General features: G+C 50.2%; 1 protein-coding gene across 1 annotated transcript in view; it reads left to right on the forward strand.

Annotated features, from left to right (window-relative positions):
* Window positions 1–6: 6 nt before the first annotated feature.
* The window catches only part of TFCP2L1 (transcription factor CP2 like 1), a 61,829-nt gene continuing 39,053 nt past the window's right edge, over window positions 7–22,782 (forward strand). Inside the window, exons 1-2 of the mRNA XM_014446410.2 lie at window positions 7–101; window positions 3,761–3,912. Coding sequence (XP_014301896.1) covers window positions 40–101; window positions 3,761–3,912 — 214 coding nt within the window. The 5' untranslated portion in view covers window positions 7–39. The remainder of the gene's footprint in view (window positions 102–3,760; window positions 3,913–22,782) is intronic.

A 22,782-nucleotide genomic window follows, 5' to 3' on the forward strand; every position in this document is an offset into this window, starting at 1 on the left:
TGACCGAGCGGGAGGCGCGGCGGCGGCCGGGCTGCAGCCATGCTGGTTCTGGCACACGCAGCCCGAGCACTACAACCAGCACGGCTCCGGCGCTACCTGCGGTGAGGCCCGCGGGCGCCGGGGCGCGTGGGCGGGGGGCGGGCGGAGAGCTCCGGGCACGGGTCCCCCCGCCGCGCTCCGATTCCCGCTCTCCGCCCTTGGCGAATTTGAGACAGCAGCGCCCAGCCTGCGTCGGGACGCACGGACGCCGGCGGGACGGGCGCGCGGTGTCGGGGGCCCGGCCGGTAGAGCTTGGTGCCTGGTGCCCGGGAGGGCCCGCCCCTAACGACCTCGGGCGTGGGGCGCATACCTGCCGGCTACAGCCACCTCCGTGCGCCTGCCCCCGGCTCCTTCCCCTGGCGTCGGGGGGCTGCCCGCCCCGGGGAGTCTAGTCTGCTCTTCGCCCCTGTCCTCCCAGCTCCCTCGCCAACCTTGGGTCCCCTCTCCAGCCTCCTGGGCCCCCTCTCCCCACGACCCCGCGTCCTCCCGGCCCCTCGGCCCTCCGGCCCCCCGGCCCCCTCGCCCCCTCTTCAGCGTCCTTGGTCCGGCCGAGGGGCGAGTGAGTGAGTGGCGCGCGCTGCCCTGCACCTGAGGCTCGCGGGCGCCGGCGGGGGCTCGGGCGGGCCGGCGGCCCCCTCGCTGCAGGTGGCCTTGCGCGCGTTCGCCCGAGGCCCGCGGGTCTCTGGCCTTGAGGGAATCTTCCTTCTTTGACTTGTGCTCTGCAGAGGGAAGTCAGTCCTGCCTGTGTGCGGAGTTCTCCTCTGTCCCCAGGCAGTGGGACCCCGTTGGCGTCCCTCCCGGGAGGACTGTTGGCCACTGTTGTGCAGTCATTTCATTTTCCGAACTTGCCCGAACCAGCTTTAGCCAGCCTTGTTTCCATCCTGGTCACAGTTTATGAAAGTACCGGGTTTAAACCCAAGCGGGACTTGGTGCGGGAGCAGAGAACGTGAGCAGTGAGGCCCCACAGTGAGAGCCACCGAGAGGGTCTTTTTCTTTCTTTTTTCCCCCTCGAAGTTTCCATGCAGATTTATTTGTGAATCTGTTTCTGACAGACATTGGTCCAATAGCCCTCCTTGTAGACACCCCTTCTAGAAGGCGAAGGAATGGCTGAGTTGATGTCTGCTGGTTTTACTCATGGCCAGAGTAATAGGAGATGGCATGAGTCTGGGGTCTTAATGAAGGACTGACGGCTGTGTCGGCAACCTTGTGGTGTCACCAGAGAAGCCGCTCTGGGGGACTTGTGCAGCCCCAGGCGGATGTTCATCCCTGGCGAAGAGTAAGCGCCCATTCACTTACAAAATGTTACAGCATTTTTTTTTATTACTGCATGATGCAGCTTTAGGCATAGTTTTGCCCGAGTTTTAGTTTGTGGCTGTTAAGCATGTGCCATACCTTAAAGATGATTTTGAAGGTGACCTTGAATGGAGGGTGAGTGTATTTAAATCTTCCCGGATACCTAAAATGTCATCCCATTACGGAATAATTCCCTGTGCATGGGAGGTGCCTCTGCTACTGAGATGGAAATTTGTCTTTGGGGTACCTGAGGTACCTTTTAGGATTTTGGTATTGTGGCAGGGGTGGGAGGGGGGGAATTGGGTGAAAGGAGCTATAAAGCCGTATTGATTTCTGGGGTCATTTTGGGTCCATGGATAAAGAAGCATTTGGCCCATGACCCCTTTAAAAAATTTTTTTTGTTAATCCTGAGTATTTTTTTTTCCTATTGATTTTTAGAGAGAATGGAAGGAAGAGAGGGAGGGAGAGAGAGAAACATGGATGTGGGACACTTATTGGTTGCCTCCTGCATGCGCCCCTACAGTGGTCAGGGATTGAACCTGCAACCTAGGTAGTGTCCTTGACGGGGAATTGAACCCATGACCCTTCAGTGCACAGGCTGACGCTCTGACCACTGAGCACACCAGCCATATCCATGCCATTTTTAATTTTTTTTGTTAATCCTCACCCGAGGATATTTTTCCATTGGTTTTTTAAGAGAGTGGAAGGGAGGGGAAGAGAATGAGAAACATCGATGTGAGAGAAATACACCGATAGGTTGCCTCCCACACATGCCCCGACCTGGGCCAGGGATCGAGCCTGCAAACAAGGTATGTGCCCTTGATCGGAATGGAACTTGGGACCCTTCAGTCAGATGAACCAAATCGGCTGGGGCCCTGCCCTTTTTTAAAAATTTCCCTTTTGGAAGTTGGGGTTTTCACCTTGTAGAAGTTGACCTCAGTGAAGGCCAAGGTGAGGGGTCGTGAATATTCCCTCGTCCCCCCAACTCTGGAGTGAGGGTCTTGTCTTTTTCCTGGGCTTTCCTGTTTGATGTTTGGCCGTCTCCTCACTGCAGACGACAAGTGGTTTGACTTTACCAGGCAGTGGCCTTGTCTCCTTCTTTGCCTTTTCTGTTTGGTGTTCCCGTGACTTTATTCCTTGGCAAATAAGGATGCCAGGCTTGAAACGAGTTACTGTTGAGAGATGGTTCTTACCCCTGCACCCCCGCCCCCTTGTTGTGTTTAAAGGCAGCGGCCCATGGATTATTAACTTCCATGGTTTGGGCGAACATGAAATTATGCGATCCCCAGGTGAGCAGGCCTGCTGCTCTTCCTCTGTTCCTAGACACCACTTGGGCCGCCCGCCTGGAGAGGAGGGTGTGGACCGCGGGCCGCACTCCAGGTGCTCCAAGCCTGACTTTCCTTCTGAGAATTGTTAGACATTGTTGGGTGTGTGCTGGGTTGTGTTTTAGAGACATGCGTTTATTGTGCTGTATGAGGAACAGAGTGTACCAGTGACTGCTGTTTATACAGCGCAGCAGGCCCAGGGGATCTGATTCAGAGCCCTGCACACGGAGGGGGGGGGGGGGGTTATCAAGATAAGGGCACTGGCACTTTTCTGGCACCTGTTCCTGTGCTGCTCATAATGTGGAGGCCTTAAACAGGTCTGCCCACAGGTCACTCATGTTCTCAAGGATTTCTTTCCAATTTGCAAGGGCATTTAAAAATACATCTAGAAACAGGTTCTCCAGGCATAGGCTGATGTGGGGCTGATTTTTTGGGGTATGGCGAGGATTTTGGCTCAGAAGTGGAGGAAAAGAATCCTTGAGCATCTTCCCATTTCCCGTTTGGATAAGAAAACCGAATTGAAATCAAGGTCCTTCCTTCTTGCTTCGCATTTAGGAGGTACTAGCATGACCCTTAACGTAGGGGTTATGGGCCAACTGTCCTTTTTATTTTTAAAGGGTGGGGGGATGTCTCAGCAGTTTCTGTATTTTCAGAGCCCCAAGGACAGCGTTGTATTATTCTGAGAAGTGGCCAAAAAAAGAATAGTTTATTTAAGCAATTAAAATATTTATCTAGAGTTATATTCTAAAAGCAAGACTTTGTAATGTCTTTCTTATGGGTGGAAACCAAATGGCATCTAAGGTTCACTCCATTGCTGGGAGTCCCATTGTCACAGAGATTTCTGTAATTTGCAGTATTAGATGACTTTGCATTTTTTTCCTTATTAATGATTTGATTGAATAAATCTCTTGCGGGTCATTGAGGGAAAGTAGAGTCATCGCAGGTTGGTTTGCTCTTTCAGAAAGTATTTGCGCTGTGAGGTGCAGAAGCTGACCCAGCTCTCGGCCCTGTGCTTTGCTGGGCTGCCCTTGAGGACGCGGTCTGCATCCACTTCTCCCAGCGTGGCTGTCATTGCTCCTGACCTCTCCCTCTGTGTGTTGCAGTGATGTGCTCGCGCTGCCCATCTTCAAGCAGGAGGAGCCCCAGCTGTCCCCCGAGAACGAGGCCCGCCTGCCACCCCTGCAGTACGTGCTGTGTGCTGCCACGTCCCCAGCTGTGAAGCTGCATGAAGAGACACTGACCTACCTCAACCAAGGTAGTGGCTGGAGCCCTGGGCCAGGGAGGGTTCAGGTGCTGGGCAGACTGCCCAGAGGAGGGGGCGTTGACCGAAACCACCGATTTGGGTTTCATTATCTTGTCACAGCAGGAGAGGTGGAGGTTAGGAAGGAGGCTGTGGTATCTGATTGATTCCATTTCCTGCTGTGAGACTTTGTGGAGCCTCTGTGTTTTCATCTGAAAAATGGACACATCAACTCTGTTGTTACTCAGGCCAGATATGGGTAACATTCCTAGGGCAGATGCTTAGTGATTGCAGCCATTGTTATAATTACTGGTTACTGTGACCTCGGCTAATGTCCTTTCCTGGACCGAGATTAAGCTGTTGGGTAGACTGTCTCTGTCGTGGGCCCGGAGCTGCAGCCGGCAGCGGTGGAAAGACTGGCCCTGTCCTAACGCAGCGTGAGGCTGATCCCACAGGGCCAGACAGGAGACCCCTGTAGCGACAGGATCAGGACGTCTCCTGTGTCCTGAGAGAAATGGCATGGGCCCTGGAGTTCCAATTCCAAGGTCCGCATTTCCTACTCTGTGACTTTGAGCTGCCTTTTCTTTTTCTCCGAGCCTCCGTGTTTTCATGTGTGAACGGGAAGTTTAATTTTGTGACGTTTAAAGGAATGAAAATGTGTGAGCGCCTGAGATGACAGTGGCTTCTCTGTGATGTCTGGCTCCCTTTATCAGGATGCATGGATCAGTGTTCTGACGGTGGCATTTTTGTGGTTTCTCTGTGATTGTATGTATGTGTTTACTGCATCCTTCCTGGGTCACCTAAGTAGGTTAATTGCCCCTCAGTTTTACATGGGTAGAGCAGAGGGGCAGGGGACACAGCGGTTTCTGGGGTGGTGGTTGCAGGGAGCTGTAGGGGCAGGGAACACAGCGGTTTCTGGGGTGGTTGGTTGCAGGGGAGCTGTAGGGGCAGGGACACAGCGGTTTCTGGGGTGGCGGTTGCGGGGGATCTGTAGGGGCAGGGGACACAGCGGTTTCTGGGGTGGCGGTTGCAGGGGATCTGTAGGGGCAGGGGACACAGCGGTTTCTGGGGTGGTGGTTGCAGGGAGCTGTAGGGGCAGGGGACACAGCGGTTTCTGGGGGTGGCACTGGTTTGCTGGGGAGCTGTAGGGGCAGGGGACACAGCGGTTTCTGGGGTGGCGGTTGCGGGGGAGCTGTAGGGGCAGGGGACACAGCGGTTTCTGGGGTGGCCGGTTGCAGAGAGCTGTAGGGGCAGGGGACACAGCGGTTTCTGGGGTGGCGGTTGCGGGGAGCTGGTGTGCTAGCCGTGCGCCTCAGCAGCCTGCTCCTTTCTGTGGAACTTGGACTCCTCCTTGGGAAGCCAGCCGGGGTGGAAGTCCAACCTGATGAGCCAGCTCCCTGACAGCTGCACTGGCCAGCGTCCGGGCCGGGACCAGGCAGGATTAGCAGGTGTCCCGTGGAAGGACATGCTTATCCCTGTGGGTAGCCCTGTGGCCTCCGTGAAGCCACGCTCAGTCAGCAAGGGCGCCTGGCTCAGGCCCTCAGGTTTGTGCTCCGTCTGCCCAGGCGGTGGCCACTGACGGCCGGTGCGGAGGCCTCGGGGCAGCTCCTCTGCATCTGCGCTTGTTTGGGAAGGGCTTCGCCTTTGTCCTTTCTCCCACAGAAGGCCACAGCTTGTGTACCTCTGAGCAGCTGCTTCACTGTCTGGCCTGGATGTAGCAAGAAGACCTGGGAGGGAGTTTACAGAGCACGCGCTCCGAGGCGGTTCTCATTCTTGGCCCTTCCTGTGGTGCTGAGGAGTGAGTGGGCTGAGGCCCTGCACAGCACGCCCGCCTCCTGCTTCCCCCACCTTCTCTCCACCCCCTTCCGCCTTTAATCAGTCAACTTTGGACAGTCAACATACCAGGATTTTTAAGAGTTTACCCTTTGCTCAACTTGGATAAAGTAAAGGAGAGGGAAGAAGAGCTGCTGCATGGTCTTAGCATCCTGTGTTAATTTGAAATTAGTGCGTTTACTTTGGATTTTTTAAGCGACATTTTCCTGATTAAAAATACCTGTTCATTAAGTTTTGGACGATTTAGAAAAGTAGAAGGAGGAAAATGGGAGGAAAAATAAAATCAAAATCTCCAATTGTACTTGAGAACCACTGCTGACCTGTCTCTGCATATTTGGACATGCGTCTTTGACAGTTATGATCCTGCTACAGACATGGGTCCCTGTTTTCTTATTTTACTCCATTTGTGAACTTCGTTTCCTTTTTTAAAAATCCTTACCGAGGATATGTTTTTATTGATTTGAGAGAGAGAGACATCATCTGTTGTCTCCCATATGTGCCCAGACCAGGCATCGAACCCTCAACCTGGGTACGTACCCTGACCGGGAATCCAACCCTCAGCCTTTGATGCGTGGGGTGAGTCACCCTGCGGGACTGTTTGTGGGATATCTCATGTCGTTAGACATGCTTTGAGAACTTAGGTTTTTGTGCTGGCTGCACAGTATTGTATTTTACGGTTGTTGTCCAGTTTCACAGTAAGGACACAGTTTTCACTTGTCTTTGTGTGAAATGTTGATTATTTATTTACTTCCTGGAAGGAAGCCCGGGTCCTGGCTGCCAGATACAGACTTTAGAAGTGGAATCAGGGTTACAAGTCAGAGGGTCTGAGTAAGGCTTTTGATACATTTACCACGGTGCCTTCTCAGAAGACTGTACCCATCTACATGCGGTGCATTTCATTGTCTCTCAGGATTGGGCACTGTCATTTTTTCATCTGATTAGTGAAGCATAGAATTTAATGTTAAACTAGCATTTCTGTCATTGCTAATATGATTGGATATTTGATCTTTTTTATTTCTCCATCAGTTTTGTTCTGTCCTTTGCACTTTTTCCTATCAGGTTGTTATATCTTGGGGATTGTAAGACACACCATATATGAAGTCTATCAACCTTCTAGCTGCTGTACATGGCAAACGTGTTCCCTGTTGGTTGCTGGCCTTTGAACTATTTTCTTGTATAACTATATTTATAGTGTGAGATATATATGTCATGGTTTCTTACTTTTCTGTCTAGAAATTTATTTTAAAGGTCTACTGTCAACTTTTTGTCTTTTTAAATGGTTTTTATTTTATGAATAAAATAGAATGCCTATCCACCCCAAATCAGTTTTATAAATTTCATTTAATGGTTTTTAAATTTTAACCTTGGATTTTTTTTGAAACTTAATAATTTGTCATTTGATGATATTTTGAATTATCTATAATAATAAAAGTGTAATATGCTAGTTAGACCGGACGTCCTTTCAGACAACCTTCCAGACAAAGCTGGGGCTGCGAGGGAAGCCTGGTCCCGGGTGCCAGAGGGAAGCCGGTGCCAGCAGCCAAGGGAAGGAAGACCTACTTTTTTTTTTTTTAATAAACATATTTTTATTGATTTCAGATAGGAAAGAAGAGGGAGAGAGAAATAGAAACATCAATGATGAGAGAGAATCATTGATTGGCTGCCTCCTGCATGCCCCCCACTGGGGATCGAGCCCACAACCCAGGCAAGTGCCCTAGACTAGAATTGAACCTGGGACCTTTCAGTCCGCAGGCTGACGCTCTATCCACCGAGCCAAACCAGCTAGGGCAGTGGTCAGCAAACTCATTAGTCAACAGAGCCAAATATCAACAGTACAACCATTGAAATTTCTTTTGAGAGCCAAATTTTTTAAACTTAAACTATATAGGTAGGTACATTGTTATTAACTTAATTAGGGTACTCCTAAGCTGGCCTTTGCTAAAAACGTCCTCAATCTGATTGAGGTACGTTCGCTGAGGTCGACCCCTTCCAACTCTCCCATCCACACTCGTCTTGTATACTTGTTTCGTCTACCTCCTTTCGTTCATCCTCTCTATATGTCCAAGCCATCTCAACATACCTTTCTCAATCCTCGACACTACATCTTCTTTCACTCCACAACGTTCCCTAAAATTAACTTAATAAACTTTACTTAAAGTTTTAAGTCAACTTTGCACTGTACATGCGCGCCCGCACGTGGTATTTTTTGGAAGAGCCACACTCAAGGGGCCAAAGAGCCACATATGGCTCGCGAGCACTGAGCTATGGCATGGAAGACCTACTCTTGCACGAATTTCATGCATCGGGTCTCTAGTCTATAATAATAAAAGCGTAATATGCTAATTAGACTGGATGTCCTTCTGGACGACCATCTGGACAAACCCGGGGCTGTGAGGGAAGCCCGGGTCCTGGGTGCCAGAGGGAAACCAGTGCCAGCAGCTGGGGGAAGGAAGGCCTACTCTTGAATTATCCTATATAATAAAAGGCTAATATGCAAATTGACCAAATGGCAAAATGACTGGTCGCTATGACATGCACTGACCACCAGGGGGCAGACACCCAACGTAGGAGCTGCCTCCTAGTGGTCAGTGCGCTTCCACAGGGGGAGCGCTGCTCAGCCAGAAGCTGGGCTCACAGCTGGCGACTCTGATGCAGCGCTAAGGACCCCTCGGGGGATGTCCGCCTGCTGGCTTAAGGTGGACATCCCCCAAGGGGTCCTGGACTGCGAGAGGGTGCAGGCCAGGCTGAGGGACTACCCCTCCCCTCCACCCCAGTGCACGAATGTTGTGCACCAGGCCTCTAGTTACTCCATGAAATATATATTTTTCTCCAGCTTTACCAGTGAGATTTATAATATTATGCTGCATTTGGAATTTATAATGTGATATAAAGGTCTAAGTTTGTTTATTTTTCTAAATAGATAACCTATTAGTTATTACCTAGTTTATCCTTTACTTACTGGTTTAAAATGCCACTTTTGGAACATTTACAAAACTATTCTCTAAAGTATTAGTCTAGTAACAGACCCTTGTATAGGTATTTGTCCTGTACCCTTGAGGTTAATTGATTCTCACCCCATTTCTCATTGAACTATTTATTGTAGCTTGAAATAAATATTTCCCTATTTGGGACTAGAAGTTCCTTTCAAAACTTTTCTTAGCCATTCTCAATTATTCTTATAGATGGATTTTACAGCCATTACTCTTCTTTCTATACTATTTTTTAACATTTATGAGGTCATATACTTTATAAAATTGTTTCTTGCTTTTATTAAATACTACTAGAGGTTTGGTGCATGAAATTTGTGCATGGGCGGGGGGAGGTGTCCCTCAGTCCGACCTGTCCCTCTTGCAATCCAGGACCCCTAGGGTAGGGTCCCTAGGCCTGGACAGCAGTCAAGGCCTATAGGGGCTTTCCTTCCCCTGGCTGCCGGCAGCTGGCCCCGCCCCCACCACTGCCACTGCTTGCCATCTATGCAGTGCTGCTCCCCCCTCCCCCGCCACCAGTCACCTCCCTCTGTGGACATCAGGCGTGAGGTGTGATCACTTGGCTGGCCTGGGCCTCCTTCTGTGGGGTGATTGCAGGTTGGCCCCCCCACACCCGCCACAGCGTTGGTGGTCGGTGGCCTGGGCCTCCCTCTGTGGGGCGATCGATTGCGGGGCTCCATGATCAATCGCCACGCAAAGGGAGACCCCGCCCACCCAGCCAGGGCTCCATGATCGATCACAGCGGAGTCCCCCCCCCCACCCCATTTGATCACCCTGCCAGCCGGTGGCCTGGGCCTCCCTCTACGGGGTGATCAAGGGGTGGTGGCGGGGGCCCCCCAGCCAATTGCATCACACCCTGCCATCAATGCGTGTCATAGGGTGGTCATCTGAAATGTCGCCCAGACGGTCGTTCTGCTGTTCTGTCCTTTGGTTGACTTGCATTTACACTTTTATTATTATAGATTGTTGTACTAACATTTTCTGCCATTTTCACAGTCTCTTAAACATCATTTACTATGTCTGTACATTATTTTACTATTTCCTTGTGTATTATTTATGACAATATTGTCATGGCTGCTGGGTGAAAATATACAGTGTGATTATTTTAGTGCCTGTCTCCCATAATAGGACGAAGCTCTGTGAGGGCTTTTTAACATTATATCCCCAACATTCAGCTTGATAGTAGGTGCTCTATGAATATTCATAAAATGAGAAATTAGGCATGATTTATTCCATTTTATTTCTCTCTCTTTTTGTTGCTATCCTCACTTATGCTGTACTGGACATCTTTTTCAACATACCTTATTTAAAGTAGCCTATACATCTATGTCATGCAACACAGGCATTGATTCCATTAAATAATAGTTTTGACACAACTTTTCTGGTTAATTGGGAAGTTTGCTATGAGGATTAATGTTTCCTGCATTGGCTCCGTGATGCTGCCCTCTTTCCAGGAGGCCAGACCATGCCATCTTCCCTGTAATGTCTGATGTTCTCTGGAAACATGGAAAGGGTGCTGCATCTGTGAATCAAAATGTCATTTCAACCATTGTCAGCCAGTGCCCTGACCTCGCGTGGCTGGGGCAAGGCATGTTGGATTTCCCATCGCCAAGCCCAGCGGCTAATTTTGGAGATGGAGAAAATGGTTTGCAAATATGTCCTCTCCTCTGGAGTGGGATCCTGAGGAAAAGGGGTGGACAGCTGTTGAATGTGGGTCTAAAAACTTCGAGATCACTTCGTGATCAGCTTCCGTCAGTGGCCAAAGGTCACAGTGGACAGATCTTTCCCCAAGGCAGGCTGGCCCTGAGGGAGGGGATGAAGTGGGGGGTGCGGGCGGGGTCACAGAAAACAAAGGAAAAAGAACCCGAGGCAATCTGTGTAGTACATTCTGGCTTTGAGATAAGACACAACTTTGCAAAAATGGCTTGTTATGGAGAAAGCTTGTGTATTTCCTACAACAACAACTCTTGAATCCTAACATAATCATGAATTTCTGTAGGATTCTTACTTTCATTTCTTCACGGAAGAAAACTTCCTGTTCATTGAAAGGAGTGGGTGGTTCAGTGAGAAGAGAGAAAAGCCATGTGCAAAGGCAGGAATAGGTTGGGGTGGTGGTGGTGCAGTTAAGCACACTGTCTGTCCAGAGAATCTTAAGTAGTTCAGGATGACTAGGGATTGGAACACAAATGAGTGTGAATGATATGGATGGAGAGGTAGACCTGATGGCCAAGGTCTCCAATTGTGTTGCTGAGGCTGGGCCATTGGGCAGCCACTTTGGCAAGTCACTTCACCTATCAGTTTCTCCAGTTCCTCATCTGTAAAACAGGGGAGAGAAAATTCCTGCAAAGTAGGTGCTGCTATGTGTATAAAGTGAGTAAATACATGTAGGACAATGGAAAGGTGTAGGGCACATAGTAAGCGTTCACATATTAGCCATTAAAGTGGACACGTGTTCACCCCAATCCTATTTTGGAAGTTAACAGGATCATCAAATTGGGACTCGGAAAGCGTTGGTCCTAGAACTCCTTCGGACAGATTATAGGCAGGAAGGCCGCTGAGCTTTCCCGTTTGCTCTTCATTCGCTACAACCAGACGACAGACACAAACTGGCGGAGACATAGCCTGTGCAGGGTGTTAAAATACCATCTTTAAAACCTATTACAGAGAGCACAGTGACTCCTAAACCATGTGAGCTTTTGTGTCAAGGATTCCTTTACATCGGCACCTTGGCCAAGTAGAGCTTTATGCGGAGACCACACGCCTTTAAGGGGACACTTTATTTAGCACTTCAGAATTTACAAAACACTTTTTAATTTTTCATTGAAGTTATTCTCCCCAAATGTTTTACGCATTCCCGTTTTACAGATGGCAGGCTGAGAGAGGTGCAGTCAGGGCCCCCTTCCTCAGGTTCCCCTTCCGCTCACACCCCGCGAGCCTGGCAGTGGCTGAGCTGTGGTGGAGTTCTGGAAGGAGAAGCACCGTCTTCTGGCCACTTTTTTTAGGGCTCCTGATGGGCGGACTCTGTGCTGGGCACTTCCCTGGGGGGTGCGGCTCTGAGGCTTGTGGAAGGAACTTGGTGGGGAGAGGACCGGGAAGGAGTGGAGGGGTAGAAAGTGCCTCCTTGAAGAAAAACATCATCAGGCTCCACTCCACCCTCAGTCTCTCCGCCACAGTGACTGGAGGAGTGGCCAGGCCGTCTTCCTGCTTAGAACCCAGACAGAATGGCAGCTTTTTTTTTTGTTTTTGTTTTTACCAGCTTCTGCTCTGGGGAAATCACTTAATCTCTAGGAGTGTTCATTTATCTGGAATTGGGATGATTTCATTTTCTGTGTTGCCTTGAGAATTAAGTGATTAATGAATGTCTGGCAAATAAGTACATAGTTATATTTTTTCTCGTCCCCAATCACACCAGGGACTTTGGATTTAAGGAATGAGGCAAGGGATGAGTCACTTTATCCTTTCTCCATAGCTGAAGTTTTCTCTCCAGATTAATTTTTACCCTGAAGTTTGGGATACAAACTGAGTAAACTAAGTGACCCTTAAATACATTACCTTTTTACAAATGCTTTCTCCCTTATTGTTTTCCCCCCAAAGTATAAAAGTAGCACATACTTACTGTAAACAGAATTGCCAGCTAGTACATAAACTTGTGCCCCAGAAAGCTGCTTGTAACCTCACTTCCGAGATTTTTCTTAGTCATGCATTAACCCGTGGATGTCTAATTGTATAGGCATACATAACTACATATATCAACTTTATAGACACTCACACACAGATACTTGTAGAAATGTGGGTGCCTCTTTTGAAGAGAAATGGGGTCATATGATATATACTGTGTAGCAACTTGCTTTTTTTTGTCCAACAAAATACCCTCCACGTGGGTGCATTACAGAAACAAGCCGAAGCCGATCCTTGCTGGTCACGTGAGGAGCCTTGGCCTGGCTGCTGCATCACTGGTCCTCCTGAGCAGCGACAGCTTGTTGCCACTCTTTCATCACCACGCCTAGCACCCCAGTGAGCGTCTTTGCACCCACAGCTTTGCGCTTAAGCAGGAGTGAAATATCTACAGTTAGAATTGCCAGCACAACATTTTGGTAGATGCTGCCATATTGCCCTGTAATCACATTGTGCCGATTTGTGATTTTATGAACAATAACTATGAGTAATTGCTTATTTCCTTTTCCCTTATGATCTATTCCCCATCTTTACCTGCCTAGAATATAACATTTTTTTACCCCCCCCCCCTCCAGGATATGCTTTTTAATTGATTTTTAGAAAGAAAGGGGGCCGGGGGAGAGAGAGAGGGAAACATCAATTGGTTGCCTCCTGTACGTACCTCGCCTGGGGATCAAACCAGCAACCTTTTTGGTGTTCAGGACGTTGCTCAAACCAATGAGCCAGCCACCCAGCCAAGTCTGGAATATAACTTCTTGAAGGCGGATACCTTGAGTATCTTGTTCACTGCTAGTCCTAGCACATATGTAACTTTTTTGAATGAGTGAAGAATGTATTTTTCTATGCCTTTGCCAACATTCTTTAACCTTTGGTGACTAGTGGGGGAAATCTAAAGTATTCCTTTTTTAATAGTTTATTTCCTCAATTTTGTTGAATATATTTCATGTTTTATTTGGTTGTTTCTATTCCTTTTACCTTCCATGTGATTTACCCATTTTTCAGATGGGATTTTCATTCTGTTCTTATTTTTTTATAAGAGCCTTTTGCATGTTTGTGCTAATGTGTTAGAAATATGTTTCCACATTTTCTTGTTTGTTTGCTTGCTCTTTTACATAATAAAATTTTTTATACATTTTCATGTGATCAGGTTTATTGGACTTTTACCTTAAAGATTTTTGTGTTACATGTCCCATTTAGGAAAGCCTTCTTCACTTTAAGATTTTAATAATATTCACCTGTTTGTGAAAGAGTTTTCTTCTTAAGTCTTTACTACTGTGCCATTCATTTTGGTGTGTAAGGAATGAAGTAGGAACCCTACTTCACTGCTTTACACATGGTCCCATAATAACTTACTGATGGGAGAGCCGCATGTAGTATAATCATGTGCAGCCATAGAAGCACGAGGTAGAGCCTTTCGTGCAGCCTGGGCTGTGAAGTTTTAAGAAGTCTCTCTCCCTGTTGGTGACACTAACTTGGAAGATAGTATTAATCTTCTTTCTTAGAGACTGGGTGGGGGTCAGAGGCAGGAATTGTGGGTTTGGATACACCCAGGCTCCATTCCGGCTCACTCTTCTCTCCCAAGTTACAGGACCCGGCAACCTGTGTGTTTTGTGAAATAGACACAACACCCACCTGAGGCCTTGTCTTGAGAATTAAGTGAGACATGGTGTTGTTTGGTTTGTTTGTGCCATGCAAGGATATTTTATTTTGGCGACATAAAATCTAGAATTGCTTACTCAGTGAAGAACTTTATAAACGACATCACAGAGGTTAGTTAAAAGGAAAACAAAGTAAGAGACAGATGCTTTTCCTAATGTCAGGTCCTCATAATTAATCTATAAGTTAATCCTATATAATAAAGAGGTAATATGCAAATTGACCATCACTCCAACACACAAGATGGCCACCCCCATGTGGTCAAAGATGGCCAGCAGGGGAGGGCAGTTGGTGGAGACCAGTCCTGCAGGGGAGGGCAGTTGGGGGCAACCAGGCCTGCAGGGGAGGGCAGTTGGGGGGGACCAGGCCTGCAAGGGAGGGCAGTTGGGGGCAACCAGGCCTGCAGGGGAGGGCAGTTGGGGGGGACCAGGCCTGCAGGGGAGGGCAGTTAGGGGCACCCAGGCCTGCAGGGGAGAGCAGTTAGGGGCAACCAGGCCTGCAGGGGAGGGCAGTTGGGGGCACCCAGGCCTGCAGGGGAGGGCAGTTGGGGGTGAGTGGGCCGGCAAGGGAGGGGAGTTGGGGGTGATCAGGCCAGCAGAGGAGCAGTTAGGTATCAATCAGGCTGGCAGGGGAGTGGTTAGGGGGTGATCAGGCTGGCAGGCAGAAGTGGTTAGGGGCAATCAGGAAGGCAGGCAGGCGAGCGGTTGGGAGCCAGCAGTCCTGGATTGTGAGAGGGATGTCCCACTGCCCACAGGGATCGGGCCTAAATGGGCAGTCGAACACCCCTCCCCCCCAGTGCATGAATTTCGTGCACCGGGCCTCTAGTAAACTAATAAAAATACTAACAGTGTAGCCAGGCTGCGGTTGTCATTGGGTTTCTTGGTTTCTTTGTTGTGTTTTAAAACCAATCAGCATTTATTGACATAAATCTGAGGTGACTTGTACACATGGCTTATTACAACTCATAGAATGTAGAAATGAGTCTCAGTGTTTCAAAGGTCTCTTCCTGGTCATGTCAGATTTCAATTATGTTTTAATAGTAGACCAATTAATTCCGTTAAAATACAATACTTACAATTCCAGATGGTACAATGAACTGGGAATGATATATTCTTAAGAGTTATGTTAAAACCATCCATATTCTGGAGATAGTATGTTAAAAATCATAATTACTAAAACTTGTTTATCTGACGCCAAGTGGCCATCATTCGTGCCATCTTCTCTAACTGAAAGCAGCGCGTTGGTCACTGTAGCGCAGTGTCAGTCAGGGTCCTCATCGCTCTTTACCCTGCCCTCCTGCTCCCCCATGGGATGAAGTGTTCGAGCACTTCTCTTCCTCGGCTCCCTCCTCTTCTGTCCTCTCCTGGGGCAGGCAGCTGTGGCTTTCCCGAAGCCGACTGTCGTCAGAACCACCCACCGTTTCCATCGGATGTCGTTGGGCGTTCTTCTGAGATATCTCTCAGATGTGTCTGACCACCTTGGGACTAAAAGGATTTTGATGCCTTGAGGGTCCAGGTCTGTCCTTCCAGATGAGCCATCATTGCTCCATGAATGACAATTTAGAGGAGGCCCTGCTCGCATCTTTACTAAGTGCTGCCAACACGGAGTTTGCAACGACCGAGGCGTGGCCCCCACTGTTGGGGCTCGGGCTTTGATGGCCACTGTAGAGCATCCCGTCTGCTCACCGATGTTACAGACTTCAGTCTGGGCGGACACTCTTTTAAGCTCGCTCACTGTTCTGCAAAGTACCTTGGCTTTTTACCATTAAAATAATCAGAACAGCGCCCTCCAAAATTTCAGGGAAACTCAGGCAGACTCGAGCCTGTGCCATAATTTAGACAGCCTCGCGGGAGCGCTGCACGGACGTGTCTGTGGCTGTCACGTTGCCCCCCTGCTTCCAGGTGGCACATGGCTCTGACTCTTGTGGGGTGCAGCTGGCAACCTGGAACCTTGGGAGTGCCCAGCTCCTAAACCAGCAAGTTCCTGGCGTCCAGCACAGGCCATCAGTGGGGCTAGAGGATCGGGACCAGGTTTAATCAACTTTGCTTTGGTCACTGCACACATAGAAAGGGTCATCATTTGTGTGGTTCATTGTAGAAAGACAGTATTTAATGCCAGGTATATCCATGGGTCTTAACAAAAGTTATTTCTCTTCTGCAGTTAAGTTTGGCTATTTTCTTGGGGTGTTTGGAGCGGAGGGTAGCAGCAAGAAGGTTAGGGTAGGAAGAACCACTTGACTCTGTGTAAGTGGATCTGAGTCTGGTCTCCGGGGCTGGTGAATTGTGGTAGAAATACTACTTAGAAGCGTATATGCAGATCAGCTGCTCTGAGTGAGGAAGTGGCTGCTTTAACACATTTTGCTACGTGTGAAAGTAGCCATTCTGCACAGGTAGATACTGTGATCGCTACAACCCCTTCTTTTCCTAGGACAGGGGTGGGCAACCCCTGGCACGCGTGCCAAACATGGCACGCCAGTAACTTTTGCTGGCATGAGAAACCCTCTCTTATAATCTTCCATTTACAATTGTGAATCTTTGTTCTCAGTGATGAATTTTGTTAAGTCTCGTAATAGGAGTAGCCTGAAGGATGAAAGTAGTAGCTCGTGCATATCTCTGAAGGTCACGAAATATAAACCTGATGTAAAATCTCTGTCATCAGTGATGCAGCAGCAAAAGTCCCACTGATAATATCAAACGGAGTCATAAAGTTTTCTGTCGGACTATCAGTGTACATGTATACATTTAAAAAATAAATGTATTTTTCATCATCATATACTGTGTTTTTGTCGCTCGAATGAATTTTATTTCTTCAGGGTTCTTCACATACATACACCTTAAGAGATATCAAGTAGGCGTAACATGTTCTCAAAAAATTAGGGTTGGCACGCAGAAGAATTTTGAGTCAGAGATTTTGCTGGTTTTGGCACGCACTCACAAAAAGGTTGCCCACCCCTGTCCTAGGAGGAGGGGGGCAGCCCAGTAAAGGTGGAATGCTCCGGGGTCAGTCGACCTGCTGAGGCGGGGCCAGGTGTGAGCCCAGGTGTGCACAGTTCTGGAGTCTGTAGAGGCCACAGGGAGAAGGACAGGTGCCTCCTGCATTGGCCCTGTGAGCTGTGCCTTCCATATAGACATGTCCCGCAAAAGGTCTGTGCCTGACTCCTTCGCTCAGCACCACCTGCGGATGCATCAGAGCTCCTCCTCTTCCTTGCCCAGGAGCACTCCGGGGGTGGGTGAGCTTCGTTTTATTTATTCATTCTTCAGGCGATGGACAGCTGGCCGGTTCCCACTTTTCGGCCGTGATGAAGATGTTGCTGTGAGCGTTATGCACTAGTTTTTGTGTGGCCCGGTGCTTTCGTTTCTCTTGTGCATAGCCCTAGGAGTGCACATGGTCACTCTATTCAATGTTTTGAGGAGCTGCCAGACTGTTTTCTGAAGTGGCTGCAGCACTTTGCATCCCATCGGTGTATGGGGGTTCCCGTTTGTCCACACCCAGCATTAGGTATTGTCCGTCCTGACAGAGGAAGGAAGAGTGACAGAGACCGCTTCTGCTGGCCACACCGCCACTGCTGGCAGCACACGGAGCGGGGGCCTCCAGGCGGGGTGCAGCGGGCCTCGGGGTAAACCGAACCCAAAGGCTCAGACGCCGGGAGGATTCTCGGACCCCCTTCTCTGTTCCTCGCTGGGGATCCCCTTCTGCTCTCTCTTCCCACCAGCTCCCCAGCCTCAGTGGCCAGAGGGCTGACAGCCAGACCATCAAAAGTGCTCAACACCTGGAGAGCTGGCACTCTAATCCCCGCTCCCACTCCACACTCCCAGGGAGGGGCTGTTGTCCTGGCGGGCCCTGTGTAAGCATGGCTGCGCCCACCCTCCCCTTCTCCACTCTGGGGGCAGGGTTAGTGGTGGAGCCGTTCCCTGAGGTGGCCATAGGCGTCCACTCTCCTGGGAGGCTAGGGGGACGGGGGAGGAGGCTGTGGTTGTCTCAGGCTAGACTGACAGTGACTGCCCCTTACCTAGCTTACCAGTGGCTAAGACAGAAAGTGGACGGCCTGGGGCCTGATGGCGGTGGCTGGGAGGAGAGCAACCAGGCTGTCAGGCTCCCACCTCTAAGATCTGGCCCATCAAGGGCATGTGAGTGCCTCAGCCCCAGCGCGGATGTGGTTCCCGGTTCCCGGCTGGAGGGAGGTGCCTGAGTGAGTCCAGTCCTCAGCTTATGCAGAGATTTGGTTTTCTCTCTTCACTGTCCTTTGTCCTACTAACTTAGGCTTTCACATCCCACCACCTGTCACCCTTTTCTAATATGCACACAGAAAGTTAGCACTTTATTTTCATTTGCATTTATGTCGTTTTTAACCACAGGAGTGAAATTGAGCATCTTCTCAGATGTTTACATGCCTTTCTTGTATCCATTGCCTTTTTTCTTCTGTTGCTTTTTTGCTTATTGACCTGTGAGAACCACTGCATTGGCTGGAACTGTAATTCAAAATGGGCCGGTCAGCGGTTTCATAGGCTTTAGTACAGCAATGTAGCTGGGTACAAGTACCACATGCAAAATTAGTGAATTTCCTGTGAGCCCGCAACAGCCACATATAAAATAAAACAGGAAAAGGAGATTCCATTCACAGCACCAACAGCAAATCAATGTTTAGAATGCTGACCCACTGGGGTCCGAGGTTCCTGATTCGGAATCCCGGCAGTGCGCCTGAGCTCTGAGCTCACCACCTGCTGGGCCCCCCACGTTTACTCTCTACAGTTCTGGCTGCGGTTTGGGAATCTGGGGCATTTGGGGGAAGAAAAAGAGAATACTTTTTGACTGAAAGAAAAGTGTCAAATAGTACCGAGGCCCTGGCAGGACGTGCTTGGTGGTTAGAGAGTCGGCCTGTGCACCAAAGGGTCACTGGTTCGATTCCAGTCAAGGGCACATGCCTGGGTTTCAGGTTCAGATCCCAGCCCCTGTCGGGCACGTGTGGGAGAAAACCAATCGATGTGTTTCTCTCACATTGATGTTTCTCTCTCTCTCTCTTTCTCCCTCTCTCCCTCCCACTCTCTCTTTTAAAAAAATAGCACTCGATACCTTTTACCCAGCTTCCCGTGATGCTCACATGTAACTGGTGCAGTCATTGGAGCCGGCAGGCACACTGCTGCGGCTCTGCTGCGTCTCTATGTGACTTTTACCCGCCCCGCTGCTGCCCCCGTTCCCGGTGTCTGTGCAGGACCCGGTGGCCCTTCATTGCCATGTTTCCGTGGTCTCCGGTCTTGACAGTCCCTTAGCCCTTCTTGTCTCCCGTGACTTCACACTTCAGAGGCACCCGGTCAGCTGTGCACGTGCCCCCATGTGGGTTTCTCTGATGTTTTTTAGTGACGAGAGGGAGGCTGCGCACTCCCGCCGCTGCGCCTGCCAGTACAGCGTATCGGGGTCGTGATGCTCAGCTGTCTTCTGCTGGTGGTCATGACCTTGATGGTTTCGGAGTGTCTGCCGGGTTTCTCTGCTGAAAGTCACTGTTTTTCCCTTTGTCATTAATAAATACCTTGAGGGAGACACTGGGAGACAAGCTGATGTCTCGATTAGCCTTAAACTCACACCCACTGATTGCACCATCCACTGGGAGGTCTTGCGGCCCCGTTTTTATCTGCTTCCCTCTTCTTCCCACTTTAGCAGTTGGGACGCTGCTGCAGAAAGAGCTTTCTCTTCTCCACATTAGTGTACGTATTTATTATATCATGTAGACGGGTGGGTATTTATTTTACACTGTGGGCTAAAATTCAACGCTGTCCTCTAGTGCGTCGCTCACACCGCGCCAGTGTGGCCAGTGGGAGCTCCCTGAGCCTGGCCTCACCCTTTTCCCGAGCGTTTCCTCACACCTGACCTACGAGATGCTTCAGACAAAAGGAGCACCGGGTACCTCCCCGCCCCAGACGTTTCTCTGACGTGTCTGCAGGATGTGACCGACTCCTACTTCTGTGCGTCCGCACACATGCCCACCACCTGCCAAGGACTGGTATTTACCGGAGATCCACTAGGTGCCAGGCAGAGGCCTGGGCCCTGCCGTCTGTGTGTGCGAGAGGGAAGCGCCTCACCCGAGGTCGCCGGTGGTCGGCCCTCAGGACTGGGATTGGGCCTGTGGCGGCTGAGCCTTCTCCCTGAAGCGTGCCTGTGTGGGATGCTCTGTCCACACACGTGCGTGACACTGCACATATGCAAGTGACCGGACAAGCCACCGTGCTGGACAGTGCGCAGCATTATGCTCTCTGTCTGCCCTCAGGGCAGGGCTGTTGGTGCCCAGCCCTCCTTTCTCTGAGGTGATGGTGGCCTCCATCATGCTTTATGTGGCATTAATCACCCAAAGCAGTAACTGCTGGAAAGTAAACAACCTGTAAGTCTTGGCCGGCCAGGGCAATTGCCTCCTGTTCTTGGGAACATTGTGATCTGGGCAGGAGGCCCTGCCCTGGGTTCCGCTTGCTGGGCAGAGCCACTCTGCGGGAGAGCCGGTGGGCACGGCCCCGGGCAGGCAGCAGCAGCGGTATGGGCTGCCCCCACCTCCCTACCTCAGGCCTAGAAGCCCTCCCCCTGCCACCCATCTCCCCCTCTGCCCCCAAGCCCCTTCCGGTTGAGGGTTGAGTCATCCGGCCTGGGGGCATGTCCTAGTTTGGCTTCCTCCTAGCTGTGTGACCTTGGATGGCCTTGGGCAGCAGGGCTGGAGTACAGTGGCCTGGGCATGGGCGGGCAGGGCTCAGTGCAGGAGGAGCATGTAGGCTTGTTGTTTGGAAGAGGCAGTCGTGACTGGCACTTGCTGAGGGCTTGTCACAGGCCAGGCTGAGTACATTGTCTCGTCTGATCCTCACAGCCGCCTGCGAGGAACATTTTGCAGATGCGGAGCGTGAGCTGCAGAGAAGTTCCTGAACTTGCCAGGACGCGGAGGGTCTGGCTCAGCTCTGTCTGACCTGACGTCACATCCTCTCTGCCTCTTGTCCTGGACCAGGCCACAGGCTGTGCTGTCTTCACTGCCAACTGGGGCACAGCACTCCTGCCCTGGGCCTCGGTGTTCTCACCTCTAAAATGGGCACAGTCGTATTGTGCTTGTGGGTCCTCAGGGTGGCCTCCCAGAGAGAGGCTGGTTGGAGGACCTCTCTCTGTCTGACTTCAGTTGCATGTGTTTGGTGTTTTATTGATGAAATGCAGACTGTTTTCCCCAAGTGCCCACCTGTGTGATGGGCTCTAGGTACCAGCCTGGCACTGGAATAAAAACACCAACCATTGCCCCTGTGGACACCTGTTACATGCTTGGAGTGGAATGAACACACCCCCCCCCTCTTTTTTTAAATTCATATGTAGTATATTCCTAGTTTTTAAAAAGTTGGTGCTGAAAATGTATATAATTTAAAAGGGAAGTATTCTTCTTGATCCACTGTCAGACTCACAAATATAAGGGCATGTGTATAACATTTTAAATAAAAGTACAATCACACTGCGTACCTATTATTCAGCACTTCTTGGATGGCATAGTTAGGTCTCAGGCTGTTGGTGTTCGCAGTGTTGATGGTTGTCAAAATGCCCAATGGGCCGTGACGCACTGTCTCCCGCTCCAGCAGGTGTGAAGGCCGCTCCCCATCTTTTGTCCTGGAGGGCGAGCAGTTAGCTGCCGCCGAGGCTGGCGTGGCACTGTCTGCATTTGGCATGTCTGTGACTGTTAGGAGGTGGAGCATCTCTTCACGTTCTGCTTGTTTGGCTTAGTTCCAGCTCTGCTGTTTGCTTTAGGGAATTTATATCAAATTCTGCCACCATCAGTTACAGGTCTGTCACGTGCCAGTACTGTACAGGGGCTGGTGTGAGTGTGCAAATGGGTTCAGGTGAACTGGTAAGTGGGCCTCGAGGGCTTCCAGTCCAGTTGGGGAGCTGCAGCATAGCCGTCACGCGGGAGAGCCGAGGGGGAAAGTGGCAGAGTGCCCAAAGAAGTGGAGAGGAAGCTTGAACATCCTGTGAAAATCCAAATAAAGTTTTATTGGAACACAGCCAGGCCCATTCACTCACATACTGTCTGTGGCTGCTTCCTTGTTTCTATGGTGGAGTTTAGTAGTTGTGACAGAGAGCTGTGGCCCGCAGGCTGGAAATAGTTCCTGTCCGGCCTTTGCGGGGAAACTGCTGATGCCGGGCCAGAGGTCACCTGTTGTGGTTGCGTGAAGGAAGAGGTAGGAGCTGAGCTCCTACCTGGGCAGGCACAGTGTAGAGCACTGCATGTGTGAGTTTCGTTTCATTTTCCTTGGAAACCTTTTCTCTTCCATCCCTTATTCTCATTGCCCTCCGCCCCCCATTTCTGTGTGGGGTGGAGGTAAGGAAGCGGGGAGTGGAGGCTGAACTCAGGTCTAGGGTTGGGGTAGAGGGGAACTCCAACCCTTGCAAATGTTCAGGGCCCTTTGGTCTGGATCCACGCCATTCTGCCAGGGTTGTGGCCAGCAGAGGAGCCCACCTCTGCCGAGGGCTAAGGATGGAGTGTTGAGCTGGTGGGGCAGGGCTCCGGGCATTGCTGGTGGGAGTGGGGAGGTGGGCGAAAGCGTGTGGCCACCCCTGCTCTCCCTTTGGTGCTCCAGGCCCTCCCCCTCTGGGCTGGGCTGGTGGCTGTGGAGGATGGTTTACATCACCTGGTGCCGACCCATTCTCCTACCCTGCTTTAAAGGCCTTTCACATTTCCAAAGTAGAGTCTGGGGCCAGAGATAGTGAAAGCTTTGAGGCCAAGGACTCC

Source organism: Myotis lucifugus, unplaced genomic scaffold (genome assembly GCF_000147115.1).
Source record: "Myotis lucifugus unplaced genomic scaffold, Myoluc2.0 scaffold_536, whole genome shotgun sequence".
Lineage (NCBI taxonomy): Eukaryota > Metazoa > Chordata > Mammalia > Chiroptera > Vespertilionidae > Myotis > Myotis lucifugus.